The sequence below is a fragment of the Pogona vitticeps genome, chromosome 8 (assembly GCF_051106095.1).
Source record: "Pogona vitticeps strain Pit_001003342236 chromosome 8, PviZW2.1, whole genome shotgun sequence".
Lineage (NCBI taxonomy): Eukaryota > Metazoa > Chordata > Lepidosauria > Squamata > Agamidae > Pogona > Pogona vitticeps.
Window position 1 is genome coordinate 9,882,333 of NC_135790.1, and position 14,230 is coordinate 9,896,562.

The 14,230-nt window shown below is 42.0% G+C and overlaps 1 protein-coding gene across 6 annotated transcripts in view; it reads right to left on the bottom strand.

The window, feature by feature from the left end:
• ASH2L (ASH2 like, histone lysine methyltransferase complex subunit) overlaps positions 1–13,992 on the bottom strand; it is a 34,230-nt gene extending 20,238 nt beyond the window's left edge. For all 6 annotated transcript variants that reach the window (XM_072979108.2, XM_072979107.2, XM_072979106.2 and 3 more), the window contains exons 1-7: positions 13,813–13,992; positions 10,996–11,065; positions 9,127–9,272; positions 4,453–4,541; positions 2,740–2,834; positions 1,342–1,437; positions 946–1,041 (exon numbers count right to left, since the gene is read on the bottom strand). In XM_072979108.2, coding sequence (XP_072835209.2) covers positions 946–1,041; positions 1,342–1,437; positions 2,740–2,834; positions 4,453–4,541; positions 9,127–9,272; positions 10,996–11,065; positions 13,813–13,955 — 735 coding nt within the window. In that variant the 5' untranslated portion in view covers positions 13,956–13,992. The remainder of the gene's footprint in view (positions 1–945; positions 1,042–1,341; positions 1,438–2,739; positions 2,835–4,452; positions 4,542–9,126; positions 9,273–10,995; positions 11,066–13,812) is intronic.
• Positions 13,993–14,230: the final 238 nt, after the last annotated feature.

A 14,230-nucleotide genomic window follows, 5' to 3' on the forward strand; every position in this document is an offset into this window, starting at 1 on the left:
TCAAAGCACGGTCGCTCTTTTACAACATAATCTCAAGAATGATAACTCCAGAATTCATTCTCTCTATATTTATGCTTACCTATTCCCAGGTAAGCATGACCGGGCTTGCCATCTTACATGAACCAAAAAAGATACAATGTAACTAAGGGAGGAACCTTCCCATTTGAAACAGGTCCTGGTCCAACATCCCGTTAGTTAACGGCTGGAATCCTACTGCATAACTATGTCATACAACCTATTATAACCACCAACTTCTGGGGATCTCTAGGGATCCCATTCATCCTGGAGAGCCCTTTAGGAGCTGTGAACGGGGGGGGGGGGACTCCTTAATGCCCATAGATTGCAACTGCCATTTCTACTCCGGCTGCAGGATGGACAGCAGAAATTTGGGGACATTAAAGAGTTCCCTGTCCTGTTCCATGGCTCGCAAAGGCTTCCTCAGGATGGTCCCTAGGGATCTCTGAAACCTAAGGGGAGGTCTAGGAAATTTTTGATTCCCCTCAAATACCCACGGCTGATGATGTCATCAGAACGGCACAACAAGATTCCAATAATTGTGTCACTGAAATATTCTGCTTGAAAACTTTTGAGAATAACTTTCTGGAAACATTCTGAAATGACGTCATCGTCATCTGTAAATACCATTACTCTGGAACTGTGTAACAAAAGAGATGGACTAATCAGAATACACCTTGAAAAAATACAGCATCAGGGAGACACGCAACCTATCCCATTCAATGGCCAATGAAATGCAGTACCTCAAATGGTTCCATTCATTTTCAGTTGCCATTTCAGTTTTCCTTTGTACCATTTCTGCTAGTTTGTGAGCCTGCGGGCAAGGACTGTCTAATCTTTTTATATTTGTAAATCATTCAGCCCATCTTCTCCACTTCATGAAATAACTTCACTGAGTATAGAATGAAGCACTGTAATGATGTAACACACCTGGTCTAAGAGCCCAAATTTAGGGTAATCTTCCTCTGGATCTTTGCTTCCTGGGTCCGGATGTTCTTTCACCAAAAACACATCTCTTTCTTTACACTAGGGCAGAGATTTCAAACAAGTTTAAAAGGTAACAATATACAATATTCAAAGACACTGAAAAAATGCACAGTATTTTTGTTTAAGTTTACTTTATTGGAGGACTAAGGCTTTTTCTGGTTGAGATTTTGTATTGCAACAATAGAAGGCTTTACATCAGTATGGAGCAACCAAGCGGAATTTGTCTTAAAAAAGTGTACCACAATTTAACTGAAATATTTTTCACTTCCATGGTGTTGTTCTACAATTCATCTCATTTTCAAATTTGGTCATTTTGTTCTTCCCCACTTCATGACTTACCATTGTTTTAACAATATTATTCGGCCAAGTCATTTTTCCAGGTCTTTGCCTTGTCGTCATGTATTCCCAGTACTTATCGATAAAGGGTATAATGTCCTGTTTAAAAAGAAAAGTAATTATGAAAGATAATTTCACTACCAAAGAAAGTGTTTTAGGTAACTTTGGTAATATATCAACGTGATTATATTCCTAGCATTTCAACCACATTTCAAAAAAGATACTAATAGATATACTACACAGAGTGGTGTCATGGATACAACGATAGACTCAAGAGAACTGGATTTGAATCCCAGCTGGGTCATGAAAACTCACCGGTGTGTGTGTGTGGCAAAACTACTCCTTAAACGGGGCATTTATGTTAAATGCTCTATTAGGATTCCTCTAAGTCGGATCCAACTTGACAGTACATAGTGCGCACACACTGCCAGATACAGACATGGGTTAAACTGACTAGCCAGGTCACCATGGAAAGTTACTGTTGACTGCACCTAGGCATTTAGGATACGAGTATAACCCTGCACTTTCCCATGTAAAAGGTATATTACAGATCAAGGCACAGTTAAGAGTCAGGAGTTTTGAGAATGATAGTCCCATGTTGGGCTGTACGAAGAAAGTGGAAGACCATGCAAACATATTCTCCTCCATTTACAAAAATGGCCTACTGTCAGGAAACTAACAATTTGATAGTGTTCTAAACCTACACTTGAATTTTAGGGCATGGGGTGACCATTTTGTTCTCCTGCTGCAAGGACACAAAAAAACTGTTGCACTACTAAGACAAACAGAATTTGACTGGCATAGTCTTTTGCAGAAAACAATCCATGGCTAAATACGACATGTTGCTCTTTACAAAGCCGCGAGATTCTGCTTCTTTTCCATAATGCTAGTTTGCTGGATAGAAGAGAAGGCACCTCACGGCCTAAGCTTAAGTCACCTAAAGTACAGGCTGCATATGAACGCATGCAGATGCTCATCCAATCCTATCATCCATGATATGCAGTATGAAATAGCACAGGTCAGTCCGAAACGATACAAGTCTCACACAGGTTTATGACCTTAGGGAGAATTAAACTAAAATGTAAGAAGCTTGTTTCCATTGTCTGAAATAAGAAATAGGTGCCAGCAATGGTTAAAATAGTGAAAAAGCTTGAGAAATCTGTTTCCCAAATATTCTTCATATTGTTCTAGGGACTGTGCACTATGAGGAGCATCCTCCAAATTTCAGCAGTTCTTGTGAAGGTATTTACATCAGGTTCAGAGTGACAAAAGAAATATACAATGGATGGAGCTGGGCAATGGTGGCCAGCTTTCATTCTCACCCCACCAAGCCAAATTTCTGCGGTGTGAATCCAACCACACCGAACGTCCCATGCCAGAACAGTGCCAACTGATATATACCTTATCTTTTGAGAACATTGTCTTAGGGTGTTCATCTTGTGATCTTGACTGCCAAGTTAAGTTCGCCAGAGCGCTAAGACACATTTCCTTCAGATCTTTAAGGAAACAAACACAGACAAAGAAATGAATACAGCTTCCTCAACTATACTCTATGGTCAAAGCTAAAGATAATGAAGGTCTAGACAATAATAAAGGAAAAATTGGCTTCCTCTCTGCCCCACCCCCTTATTACTAAGAACTTTGTAAAATAAAAAACTCATATGCACAGGTTAAGGGAATACTCCAAATGACAAATACGTTTATGACTGTGTATATACCTCATCTTTATTCACCCCAAATGGTTTTTAAGCATACGCTGCTAGTCATGATAGACAAGGTTTAAAAACCTATCTGCAGGACATAAAACAATGGGCTCAAGTTACAGGAAGCCAGATTTCGACTGACTATCAGGAAAAACTTCCTAACTGTTAGAACACTAAGACAGTGGAACCAATTACCTCGAGAGGTGGTGAGTGCTCCAACACTGGAGGCATTCAAGAGAAATTTAGACAAGCACCTGGCAGATATCCTTTGATTTATATTCCTGCAACGAGCAGGGGGTTGGACTCAATGGCTTTATAGGCCCCTTCCAACTTCACAATTCTATGAACATGGAGTCATAGGTGTTGGGTTTAGGGAGAGGTCAGCGACCAGGGTTTTTTATTTGATTTTAGCTGGATTTTAGCAGTTAGTTAATTCTTTTTGATCGCTGCTTATTCTGAGGAGTTTTGTGTTGATGTACACACATTTTCACACACACACCCTACACACAATATTAACATTGTGGTTAAATGTGTTGCATGTTTGTACATTATTGATTTTACTGGAAAGCACTCTGATTTTAGAGCACAGTACAAATACATGAGGAGGAAGAGGTAGAAGAAAGTGCTGTTGCATTTACTTCCTGGTCATCAGAGTCCTCTAGGCACCTCACTGGCCACCAGGAGAATGTAACGGTTCACTGGGCAAATTTTTCATCTGATCTAACATGGATGTTTTAAAACACATCTTGTGTCCCCTTAACTATGTGAAGACTTCTAAGATGATATACAGACACATCCAGAAATCAAGCTCTATCCTATTTTCATTTTCAATTATTAGCTTGACCCCTTCTAGAATGTCTCTGAGGACCACAGTACACAATATGTATAGCATCGTAAGTACAGTATAGCTGACTGGGGGATTTTCTGCAGCATAACACTACATGTTATACTAAAAAAAAAAAAAAAAACCCTTTCCAAACTGTGGCTCTGCCACTGAACCACCATATACTCAGTCCTATTAAAACTTCATTATGAATTATGTGGGTCATACTAGTGCTCAAGAACCGGTTTGCATTAAAATCATCTCCAATTTAATCCCTGGCTTCATCAGATAAAGTTGGAAAAGATTTCTGCCTGAAATCCTTGAGAGTCTCTCTCCTTGTCAAGTCTAGATAAGACTGAGCTAGATGGACTAATAGTCAGATTCTATGTAGAGCAGTTTTCTCTATTCCTAAACTGCCAATGAAACCAGAGGACACATTACTGTCAATCCTGTACAGTCACTGAGCACAACAGGCTACCAGGTAGCTGTCATTCTTGAATTAAAGAGCAGGGACTACCTTACATAATCTCATCCCTTGTCAAAAGAAAACAACACGACAATTACCCTACATTTCCCCCCTTTACTTACTTGCTTGTTTCCTTAAGAAGTATGTGTTCCCACTATGGTGGCAAATGTTGCAATGGAAGCTGTAGTTGGTCATAAAAGGAAGACAAGACCTGGAAGAGAATACACAACTCCTTTTATTGCTTTAGAAAATGCAAGAAATTGCTTGTGCCAGAAAAAAAAGTCCACAGCAATTTTAGGGATTCACAGTTAGCAATCCTAAAGATTAATAAAAATGATTCTGAAGAAAGCTCCTTCAAGACCTTGCCCTAGTCTGGAAGCACTCTTGAGTTCAGATTCTGGAGTAAACTTAAAAGTGGTATTATTAACAAACACTACTAGTGTTACATATCACCTCCACACCACACATTAAAATGTCTCCAATCAAAACACTGCTGAAATTCTGGAGGGAAAAGGGTAAAAGGATTTTTTACAAACTCTACCTCCCAACCCCTCCCAATTTTAAACAAATAACTGCCCCTTTCCCCACCACCACCACGCAATCCTACAATATCTATGCAGAAGTAAACCCCACTGAGTACAATTAGCACTGATGTTTATAAAGAAATGTGTTTTTTACTAGAGATTATGAGTTCAATGGAAGGTACCCCCCCAGATAAGTGTATGTTGCAGTCTTATCCAATCCTAGAGGTGAGAAGTAGGCAAAGTCTGGGAGTCCAGGGATAGTTTTTCAGTACCCTAGATAGAGGTGAAATGTCTGGTATTTTAAAAAGCACAGGCAGTATTTAAAAACCTGAAACACCCAAATCTTCTGCTATAACAAGGTGTGAGAAGGTTGATTCAGCTCTTTCTGGGGAAAAAAAAATCAAACTGAAAAGGGGCCACATCCAATCCATGGGCTCCTTGACTCTTCCCTCTGCTATATAAGCTTACCTGAGAGTAAGCCCCATGTTAAGCCTGAATAGATATGCACAGGATTGCACTGTTAGTCTTCTAATGTATGAACAGACCTGTAATTTCAGCACTAATAAATAAAACAATGCAATTAATGGAATAAGATGTAAATGCTCTACCAAAACTTAACAGGTCTGAATCAGCAAGGATTCCCTTGTTGTTAAGTGCCATCAAGTCATAAACAACATATACTGACCTTCAGCAGGGCTTTTCAAGGTGAGATATAATGAATGATTTTACCAGCTCCACACTTCCAGTGAGCTTCCAGTGAGTGAGGATTCCAACCCCGGTCTCCTGACTCCTGATCCATCACTCTTTCCACTACAACACACTGGGTATGAAGGATTCCCTTTGCAACCTCAGAATCTGCATCACAACTCTGACAGCCCTTGAAACAGAGCCTGCAGTTTGCTCAAGACATATGAAGGTTTATTAGTACTTTATTTTGCAGGCAAGCCTATGGGCTGCTGTCTTGTAGTGCAATGTGGAGCTCAACTGGGTTTATGTCAGAGTTGGAAGAAAGCCACTCTAATAGGGAAAACTCTTTCTCTCAGACCAAGTTAGCGAGAGAGGATGGTTTGCAGATCCCAGCCATGAATTCCCTTCATTAGAATAAGGAGACCCGGAACCTAAGAAAGTGTCCCTGTTGGATCTACTGCTTCCTCCAGAATTGACCATCTCAAATTACCATGACCCACCCACCCACCTTGCAAGCCCCTGAATGCCTAAAAACATGCTCTGGGAGGATGGGAAATCCAATGGAGCTGATTTTGGCACTGCGGAGAGTTACAGCAGGAGAGGGAAGACAGTCCTGAATCTGTTCCTACTGAATACTGATCTACACAATTATATCTTGGCAACACTTTCAAAGACAACTGTATGTGTTCTGTGACATCAAGTTGGAACTGACTTATAGCAACTCTAATAGAGCTTTCTTTGAATTGTGATACTGGAGAAGACTCTCAAGAGTCCCCTGGACTGCAAAGAGAACAAACCTATCAATTCTGAAGGAAATCAACCCTGAGTGCTCACTGGAAGGACAGATCCTGAAGCTGAGGCTCCAATATTTTGGCCATCTCATGAGAAGAAAAGACTCCCTGGAAAAGACCCTGATGCTGGGAAAGTGTGAAGACAAGAAGAGAAGGGGATGACAGAGGAGAGATGATTGGATAGTGTCATCTTTATTTATTTATTTATTTATTTATTTATTTATTTATTTATTTATTTGATTGATTGATTGATTGATTGATTGATTGATTGATTGATTGATTGATTGATTGATTGATTGATTGATTGATTGATTGATATCCCGCCCATCTGGTCTGGTCGACCACTCATCAAAGCTATCAACATGAATTTGACCAAACTACAGGAGGCAGTGCAAGACAGGAGGGCCTGGAGTGCTCTGGTCCATGGGGTCACAAAGAGTCGGACACGACTTAACAACTAAACAACAACAACAGAGCTTTCAAGGTAAGTGAGAGATTCAAGGAGCAGTTTTAACAATTCCATACTTTCAATGAGTTTCCATGGGCAAGTAGGGATTCAGACCCTGCTCTCCAGAGTCATAGTTCATTATTCTATCCACTACACCACACTGGGATAAGACACAAAGACAAGATAGGAGAAATATAACCCTCCCCCTGCTACTGAACCGCACTTCTCATAACCACTCACCAATGGCTATGCAGATGATAGCTAAGGGCAGGAGCAGTTCAGAAGCATCTGAAAATGCCAGTTTCCCACCCATGCTTTAAAAGTGCAACTTCTCCTACCAATCACAGCACCTTGGAACTTTAGCATACAGTTATATATGCCAACCTTTTGTTGACAGAGCCATTTCTGAGTGCAAATCAGCAAAAGACCATCTGCTCTTTCAGCTTCACCCAAGGCTGTCAACATTTCACAGAAATACCAGCAAGCAAACTTTCATGGACATGAAAGTTAAAAATGTAAACATACTGGACTGCAAAATCTCCAAACTGTGTATTCTGGAGTAGTCTGTCTGAAATGCACAGCTTTACTCCAAGTAAACAAATTACGGATTATTGCTCTATAATGCTATGCTTGGCATAACTAGTCTTATTATTGCTTGCACAGGTCTTTGTGTGCTCAATGCTACACAAACAGATGAAAAACAAGGTCTTTGCCACTGAGTGTTGCAGTAGAGTACGGAAGAAGCCTTCAAGATGTAGATCCTAGTTTAGCCAACAGGGCTACAAAATTAGCCTGGTCTAAAGTCTTTTGGCTATCTAGTGTGGTGTAATGGATAGAGTGATGGACTAGGACAGGAGGCCTGGGTTCGAATCCCTACTCAGCCACAGAAACTTACTGGGGATGTAGAACTGATAAAGCCCTCAAATATCTTATTTACCTTGAAAGCCCTATTAGGGTCACTATAAATTAGTTCCAATGTACTGTAACAACTTAAGTCTCTACAAATGTCACAGGACTGTCAAGATGGTAGTTTCTGCTTAAGGTTATCATCCTATGAACCCGAGCACTGATTTTTCTGAATGCATACTGTTTACTTCATCATCTTCTGACCTCACATAATTCTTTTAAAAACACTGGATTAATTTCTGGAGTGAAGCCATTTGTTACTGGTTCTCAAGAATGTGTCATATCGCCTGCAGAACACAACTAAAGAACTAAGAATTTTGCCTAAGTGCTAATAATTTGGCACCAGGACAACACAATAGTGAAATTTCACTGACTTCTGGTTTAACTTTTATGGTCATATTAAACTTTTGCTGTTTATATGTAACATGTTTGGTTGTAGGAGCTGATGATGAAACAACAGAAGGAGAAAGACTGAGAAATGACATTTCTGAAAGGATTGAACAGCATTTTCTTGACAGCTCATTGACTTGTAGACACAGTTGAATAAACACTAAGCTTATGTTTTCATAGAAAGCAAGCCACACTGATTTCAATAACTCATTTTCCAGTACTTGTATTTCGAAGAATCAGACTCTCAGGAGAGCTTATACTGCCATCTTCTGGAAACAAAAAACTCAAACTTTTCACATAGAAATTGACAGAATTAAGAATGTTTTTGTTACTTCTCTCAAAATAATTAACATATTTTCTGTGTATAAGACACCCCCATGTATAAAATGCCCCCCACTTTCTAAATTAAAATTTCTTACTTTTCAAGAAAGTGGAGGGGGAATGTTCCTGCTTTCCCTCTACATTTTGTTTGCAAAAAGCAGCTTTCCCCCTCCAAGTTTTGCAAAGAAAATGGAGGGGTAAAGTGATTTATGCTTTCTCACTACATTTTTGTTGCAAAAAGCATCATTTCCCCTCCAGGTTTTGCAAAGAAAATGCAGGGGGAAAGTGATTTCTTCTTTCCCCCTACATTTTCGTTGCAAACGTTTTGCAATGCAAATGTAGGGGGAAAGTAGCAATCTCTTTCCCCCTCCATTTTCTTTGCAAAACCTGGAGGGGGAAAGCTGCTTTATGCATTGAAAATGTGAGGGAAAGCAAAAATTGCTTTCCCCCTGGATTTTCTTTGCAAAACGTGGAGGGATAGCTGCTTTTTGCGACAAAAAATGTAGATGGAAAGTAGGAATTGCTTTCCCACTCCATTTTCTGTGCAAAATGTGGAGGGGGAAACAGGGATCAAAGTACTTCCAAGTATAAAACAACCCTCAAATTTTCCTTTAATTATTTTAGGAAAAAGTGCCATTTTATACACGGAAAAATACAGTATCTAAAAATCTGGATATAAACAGGAGTAGTAAGAATAAACATGCAAAAATAACTGCGGTTCCTACTCACGTGGTATCAATGCCAAACGTTTCTGCTGTGAACCACTTGTTGCAAATCCCGCACTGCAGCTCAATTTCCCCCAGCTGTCGGCCATTCTCCTCATCAACTGACCCAGTCTGATTATCCATCGCTTCTGAACTATCCCCAACACCCTCCTATAAGAACATGAGCACAGACGTACAAGTTCAAGAAATGACTGTGGACAAACCTGTACTAGAAAAGTTACCTCTGTTTTTTGGTTCACTACTATCAGAACATCAAGGCCATATTGACTGTAAGATTCTGAGAGTCCCAGGTGCTCTGAGCTATCCAGCCAAACAAAAAACTATGGAGATCTTGAAATGGCCACATGCCATTTTCTTTCTTCTTTTATCCACAGAAGAGCCATATGAGGTAGGTTAGACTTGACCTAAGACTGCTGAGTGAATACCGTGGCTAAGATTGCTTCAGTCCAGTCCTAGTCCAACATTTCAGCTCTTCCACCTCAACAGCTTTTGCTATGTCAGTTTTCCCACAATGCAAAGAGCACAATACTTTAAAAACCAAAATGTACACATAATATATGGTATATTTTGTATAATGTATCTTCCTGGTCACTGACCATTACTACTACTAACAACAACAACTACTACTACTGCTACTGTTGTTGTTGTTGTTGTTGTTATTGTTATTGTTGTTGTTGTTGTTGTTGTTGTTGTTGTTGTTGTTGTTGTTATTATTATTATTATTATTATTATTATTATTATTATTATTATTATTATTATTATTATTATTATTATTATTATTATTATTATTATTATTATTATTATTATCTGCCCAAACAATTTTTTCCTTTTCTGCAGGTCCAAGTATACTTCAGTCTAGATGGGCGGGGTATAAATATAATAAATAAAAAAATTAAAAAAATAAAATGTGGTGGCCAGACTGATCACTGGTACTAGCAGATTTGAACATATTCCCCCAGTTCTAGCATGCCTTCATTGGCTCCCTGATGGTTTCCATGCAAAATTCAAGGCTCCAGTTATTGCCTTTCCAACCCTTAACAGTTTAGGACCTCAATACTTGACAGAGCATCTGTCGTATAAAACAGCTACCCATCCCACCTGCTCTTCACAATCCATGATGTTAAGAACAGTGACCCTAAAAGAGCCAAAAGAGTAAGTAAGCATAAGAAACCCTACTCTCTCAGAGGTTGCCTTGTCTCTTTAGAATAAACATCCGTAAGTTCAACAGGGTCCTTCCCTCCTTCTAAGTTTTTAAGAAATGAGTGAAAGCTAAATTTTAAAAGCTTTTTTTAATTAATGTTGACCTGGGACTGTAAGTGGTTTAACTGTTTATTTTTTTTTAAGTTGGGTTTGCTTGTGTCCAGGAATACATAACTATTTGTTGGTATCAACTGTATGTTTCTGTTGTACTGGATATTATTTGACTGATTTTACTGTTGTAAACCACTCAGAGAATGCTACTCACTATGGGACAGTATACAACTTAAATAAATCAATAACTTTCGTAAAAAAAGTGATATTTTTCATTTGTCAATATGCCAGTTTCATAATCTATAGACAAATGACCAAATTTCACACTAGGACACTGTTGCCAGAGTTAAGAGACAGAGATCTTGGCAGGTGGTTTAATAATAATAATTATGGAACACATTACAATGGAAATCGCTGACTGAAACCCACTTTACCCCCAACAGGCTATTAGGCATGCTGAGTGGCGGGATTCTGGGATCTGTAATCTAGAAAATAACTTTTCCACATAAGTAAAGGCTGCCTCCCAACTGCCAAAAAGTAGAAACAGTGCCTTTCATTCACAGAGCATAGGGATGTCTAAAGTGCCTGTGATATCCCAGAAGACTAAATTCAGTTCACATACCAACACATCCTTGCCGCTGGATGATTCTGTCTCCATCGTAGCTGTGACATCGGCCAATGATGCATCCCCCCTGAAAGGCACAAGAATTCAAAATCAGTCTTTCAACGCTTGTTGGATGTTTACATGTGTTCCTGTTAAGTACAGAAACACATATGCACTATTAATTCAAGCACTGTGTCATCTTCAAACCTGTTTTTATGTAAGCTGATTCCAGAAGCTTATGTATTGTTGTTGACAACCTACACTTGTTTTACCTTGTAAATGAATGCTGTTTTCACTATTCTGTATCCATTGTAAACATCCCCAAGAGAATGGCTGAATTAAATTTACACATTTAAAATATTCAAGTACTTATTTTAAATGTGTAAACAGATTAAATAAAAAATCTGCCTTTTTCACATTATAAACTCATGTGTGTGTGCATTTGTGTGTGCACGCGCTCTGCTTCACACCAAATAAGACAGTATTTGTACACGTCACATCCTAGCTCAATACTCTTGCTTATTAGACAAGAATAGATAAAGAAGGGAGGCCACCTGCATTCCGTTACTTGTAAGTAACTGGTCTAATTAAATTTCTGTCCTTGGGAAGCAAAGTGCTAGACAAGGAGAAATGATTTCCTGTTCAAAGCTGGGTTCATGCAGGAATGTGTACCAATTATAGAAACCCCTCCCATTTCTCCACCTCCTCCCAAACCCTTTGGCCCCTCTTTCATGTTATGCCTTATAAAAATGTATACTTTTGTATTGGGGGATGCGCTTTTTCTCTGCATGTTTTCTTTGTGTGAAGTTTGCACCTATTTTGCTTACTTTCAGCTGAAAATAGACAAATATCTATTGGATCTCTCTGTCTCTGGCTAATTCATTAATGTGTTAGAGACAGGAAAAACCCAGGAATTAGTCCTGTGCCATTCATCTTGGGACTCTTTATTGGAAATGGCAGGCACTGAACCTGGCTCAGTGTAGAGCTAACGAGACTTAAGCATACAGTACTACTTTTCCATGTTCCAAAGCTTTGCCCATTGACTTCCACTGAAAAGTGTGTGCCAAACAAAGCACTTTGCTCATCAGTCTTCTCCTACTTTGCAACTGGTGTTCCAAAGACCATGCAGGGGTTTCCTTCAGTGCTTGTACATTACTTGGAATGAGTACAGGATGGGATTTAAGGAAACAGCCTTTCCCCGTTCTGGTGCTGGTTGACATGAATATGAGTTGTACTCCCAAACACCTGATGGACATGCTACTGAGAAGGATGGGGACTGTATGACCCTCCAGATGTTCACAGACTGCATATGGTAACAGTGGTAAGGTAAAGGTAAAGGTTCCCCTTGACATTTAGTCCCGTCGTGTCCGACTCTAGGGCGTGGTGCTCATCTCCATTTCCAAGCTGTAGAGCCAGTGTTTGTCCAAAGACATTTTCCACAGTCATATGGCTAGCGTGACTAGACACAGAACGCCGTGATCTTCCCACTGAGGTGGTACCTATTTATCTACTCACATTTTAACATATTTTCGAACTACTAAATTGGCAGGAGCTGGGATAAGCAACAGGAGCTCACTCCATTGCGTGGATTCAATATTAGGACTGCTGGTCTTCTGAAACTGCAGCACAGAGGCTTTCTGTGGTTTAACCCGCAGCGCCACTACATCCCTACCACACCATAACTAAGATGAGAGCAGCAGCTGTTCATAAACATCTGTAAGGCCACACACTGCCCACCCGTGACACTGGGGGTGGCTGGACCAGCATTTGGTATCTTTAAATAAACATATCTACTAAAACTATAATATACATGTAACAATGGGCTCAAACTACAGGAAGTCAGATTTAGGCTGAATATCGGGGAAAACGTAATTGTTAGAGGAGTACAAGGGAATCCATGGTGAGCGCTCCAGCACTGGAGCAATTCAAGAGGAAATCCGAAGACTATCCGACAGATCAGCTTGGATCTAGATTCCTGCCTTGGGGGTGGGGTGGGGTGGGGTGGGGGGTCTGACAGCCTTTGAGGCCCCGTCCAGCTGCGGCCCTATAACCCTTACGGACTGAGGTCGCGATCAATACAGGGGAGCAGAGGGTGCTGCCATCGACCAGCCTCAGCCTGAGTCCACTTCCCTCAGGTTTTTGCTTTCTCGGGACGTCCCGGATCAACCAGGCACAGATCTTCGACCCGGCTGCCCAGGCCACCGCATGCTTTCCACCAGGACCCGCCTGGGTACCAAACACGCACTTTTGGGGCCTGAGTTAATACCCTCGTCTCCGGCAGCCCAGGATGCAAAGAAACACAGGGCGTGTGGGGGGGGGGGGCGAGAAGTGGGGGGGAGAGAAAACGAGCCTAAAAACTGGGCTGTAAACGGCCAAGCGGGCGCTGGGCGGATTCGGAGGAAGAGAAGGGCAGGCCCGGGCGGGGGGGGGTCAGAGCAGCGAGAACAGCCTTCCCACCCCCCACAATATACACACACACACACACACACACACACACACGAGCGCGCGCGACCTACAGGCCCGGGGGACGTGTTGGACTACAAGACCCAGCATCCCCAGCCGCGCCGGCCAGGGAAGAGACCCACCCTGGGGGCCCCACCCACGGGCAAAACTGCCCGCCACGGTCGGGGGGCGGGAAGAGAGCAGAAGCCGGGCGGACCCGAGGGGGGACCAAACGCCGAGATTCGGGCCAATCAGAGGCCGGGCGGAGGACTCCAGCCAATGGGAGGAGGAGGCGGCGGGAGGGCAAGCGGCCCACAGGGGAGGGGGCGGAGGGGCCGGCGGGCCCTTCCCTTCCCTCCATCCCTCCCTCGCGGCCCCGTCTCTAGGCCTCACCCAGTTTCCGAGTCCCCGGCCCCCTGTTCGGGAGCCCCCGAGGCTTCCACGGCCATCGCTTCCGCGGCCCCCGGTGGAGTCGCCTCGCCTTCGCCCGTTTCTTCGGGCGCCGAGGCAGCTCCTCCTCCTCCCTCCGCCGCCATCTTCCGCTGGAACCCACCTCTCGCGGGACGACCCGGGCCAACTCTCGCGATACATTTGCCTCGCTTCTCGCCGTCGAGTCTTTCCTTAAAGGGGCAGCGGCCCTCGATCGCTGGCCTTAAAAGGGCGACGGCTAGCGTTGTGGTCCCCAGAAGTCATACTTCTTGTTACATTCCCTCAAGTTGGCCCCAGACCATGGCGATCCTATACATGTGCAATCTCCAAATATCCTGTTCTCGACAGCCCTGCTCAGCTCTTGCGAACTCAAGCCTGTGGG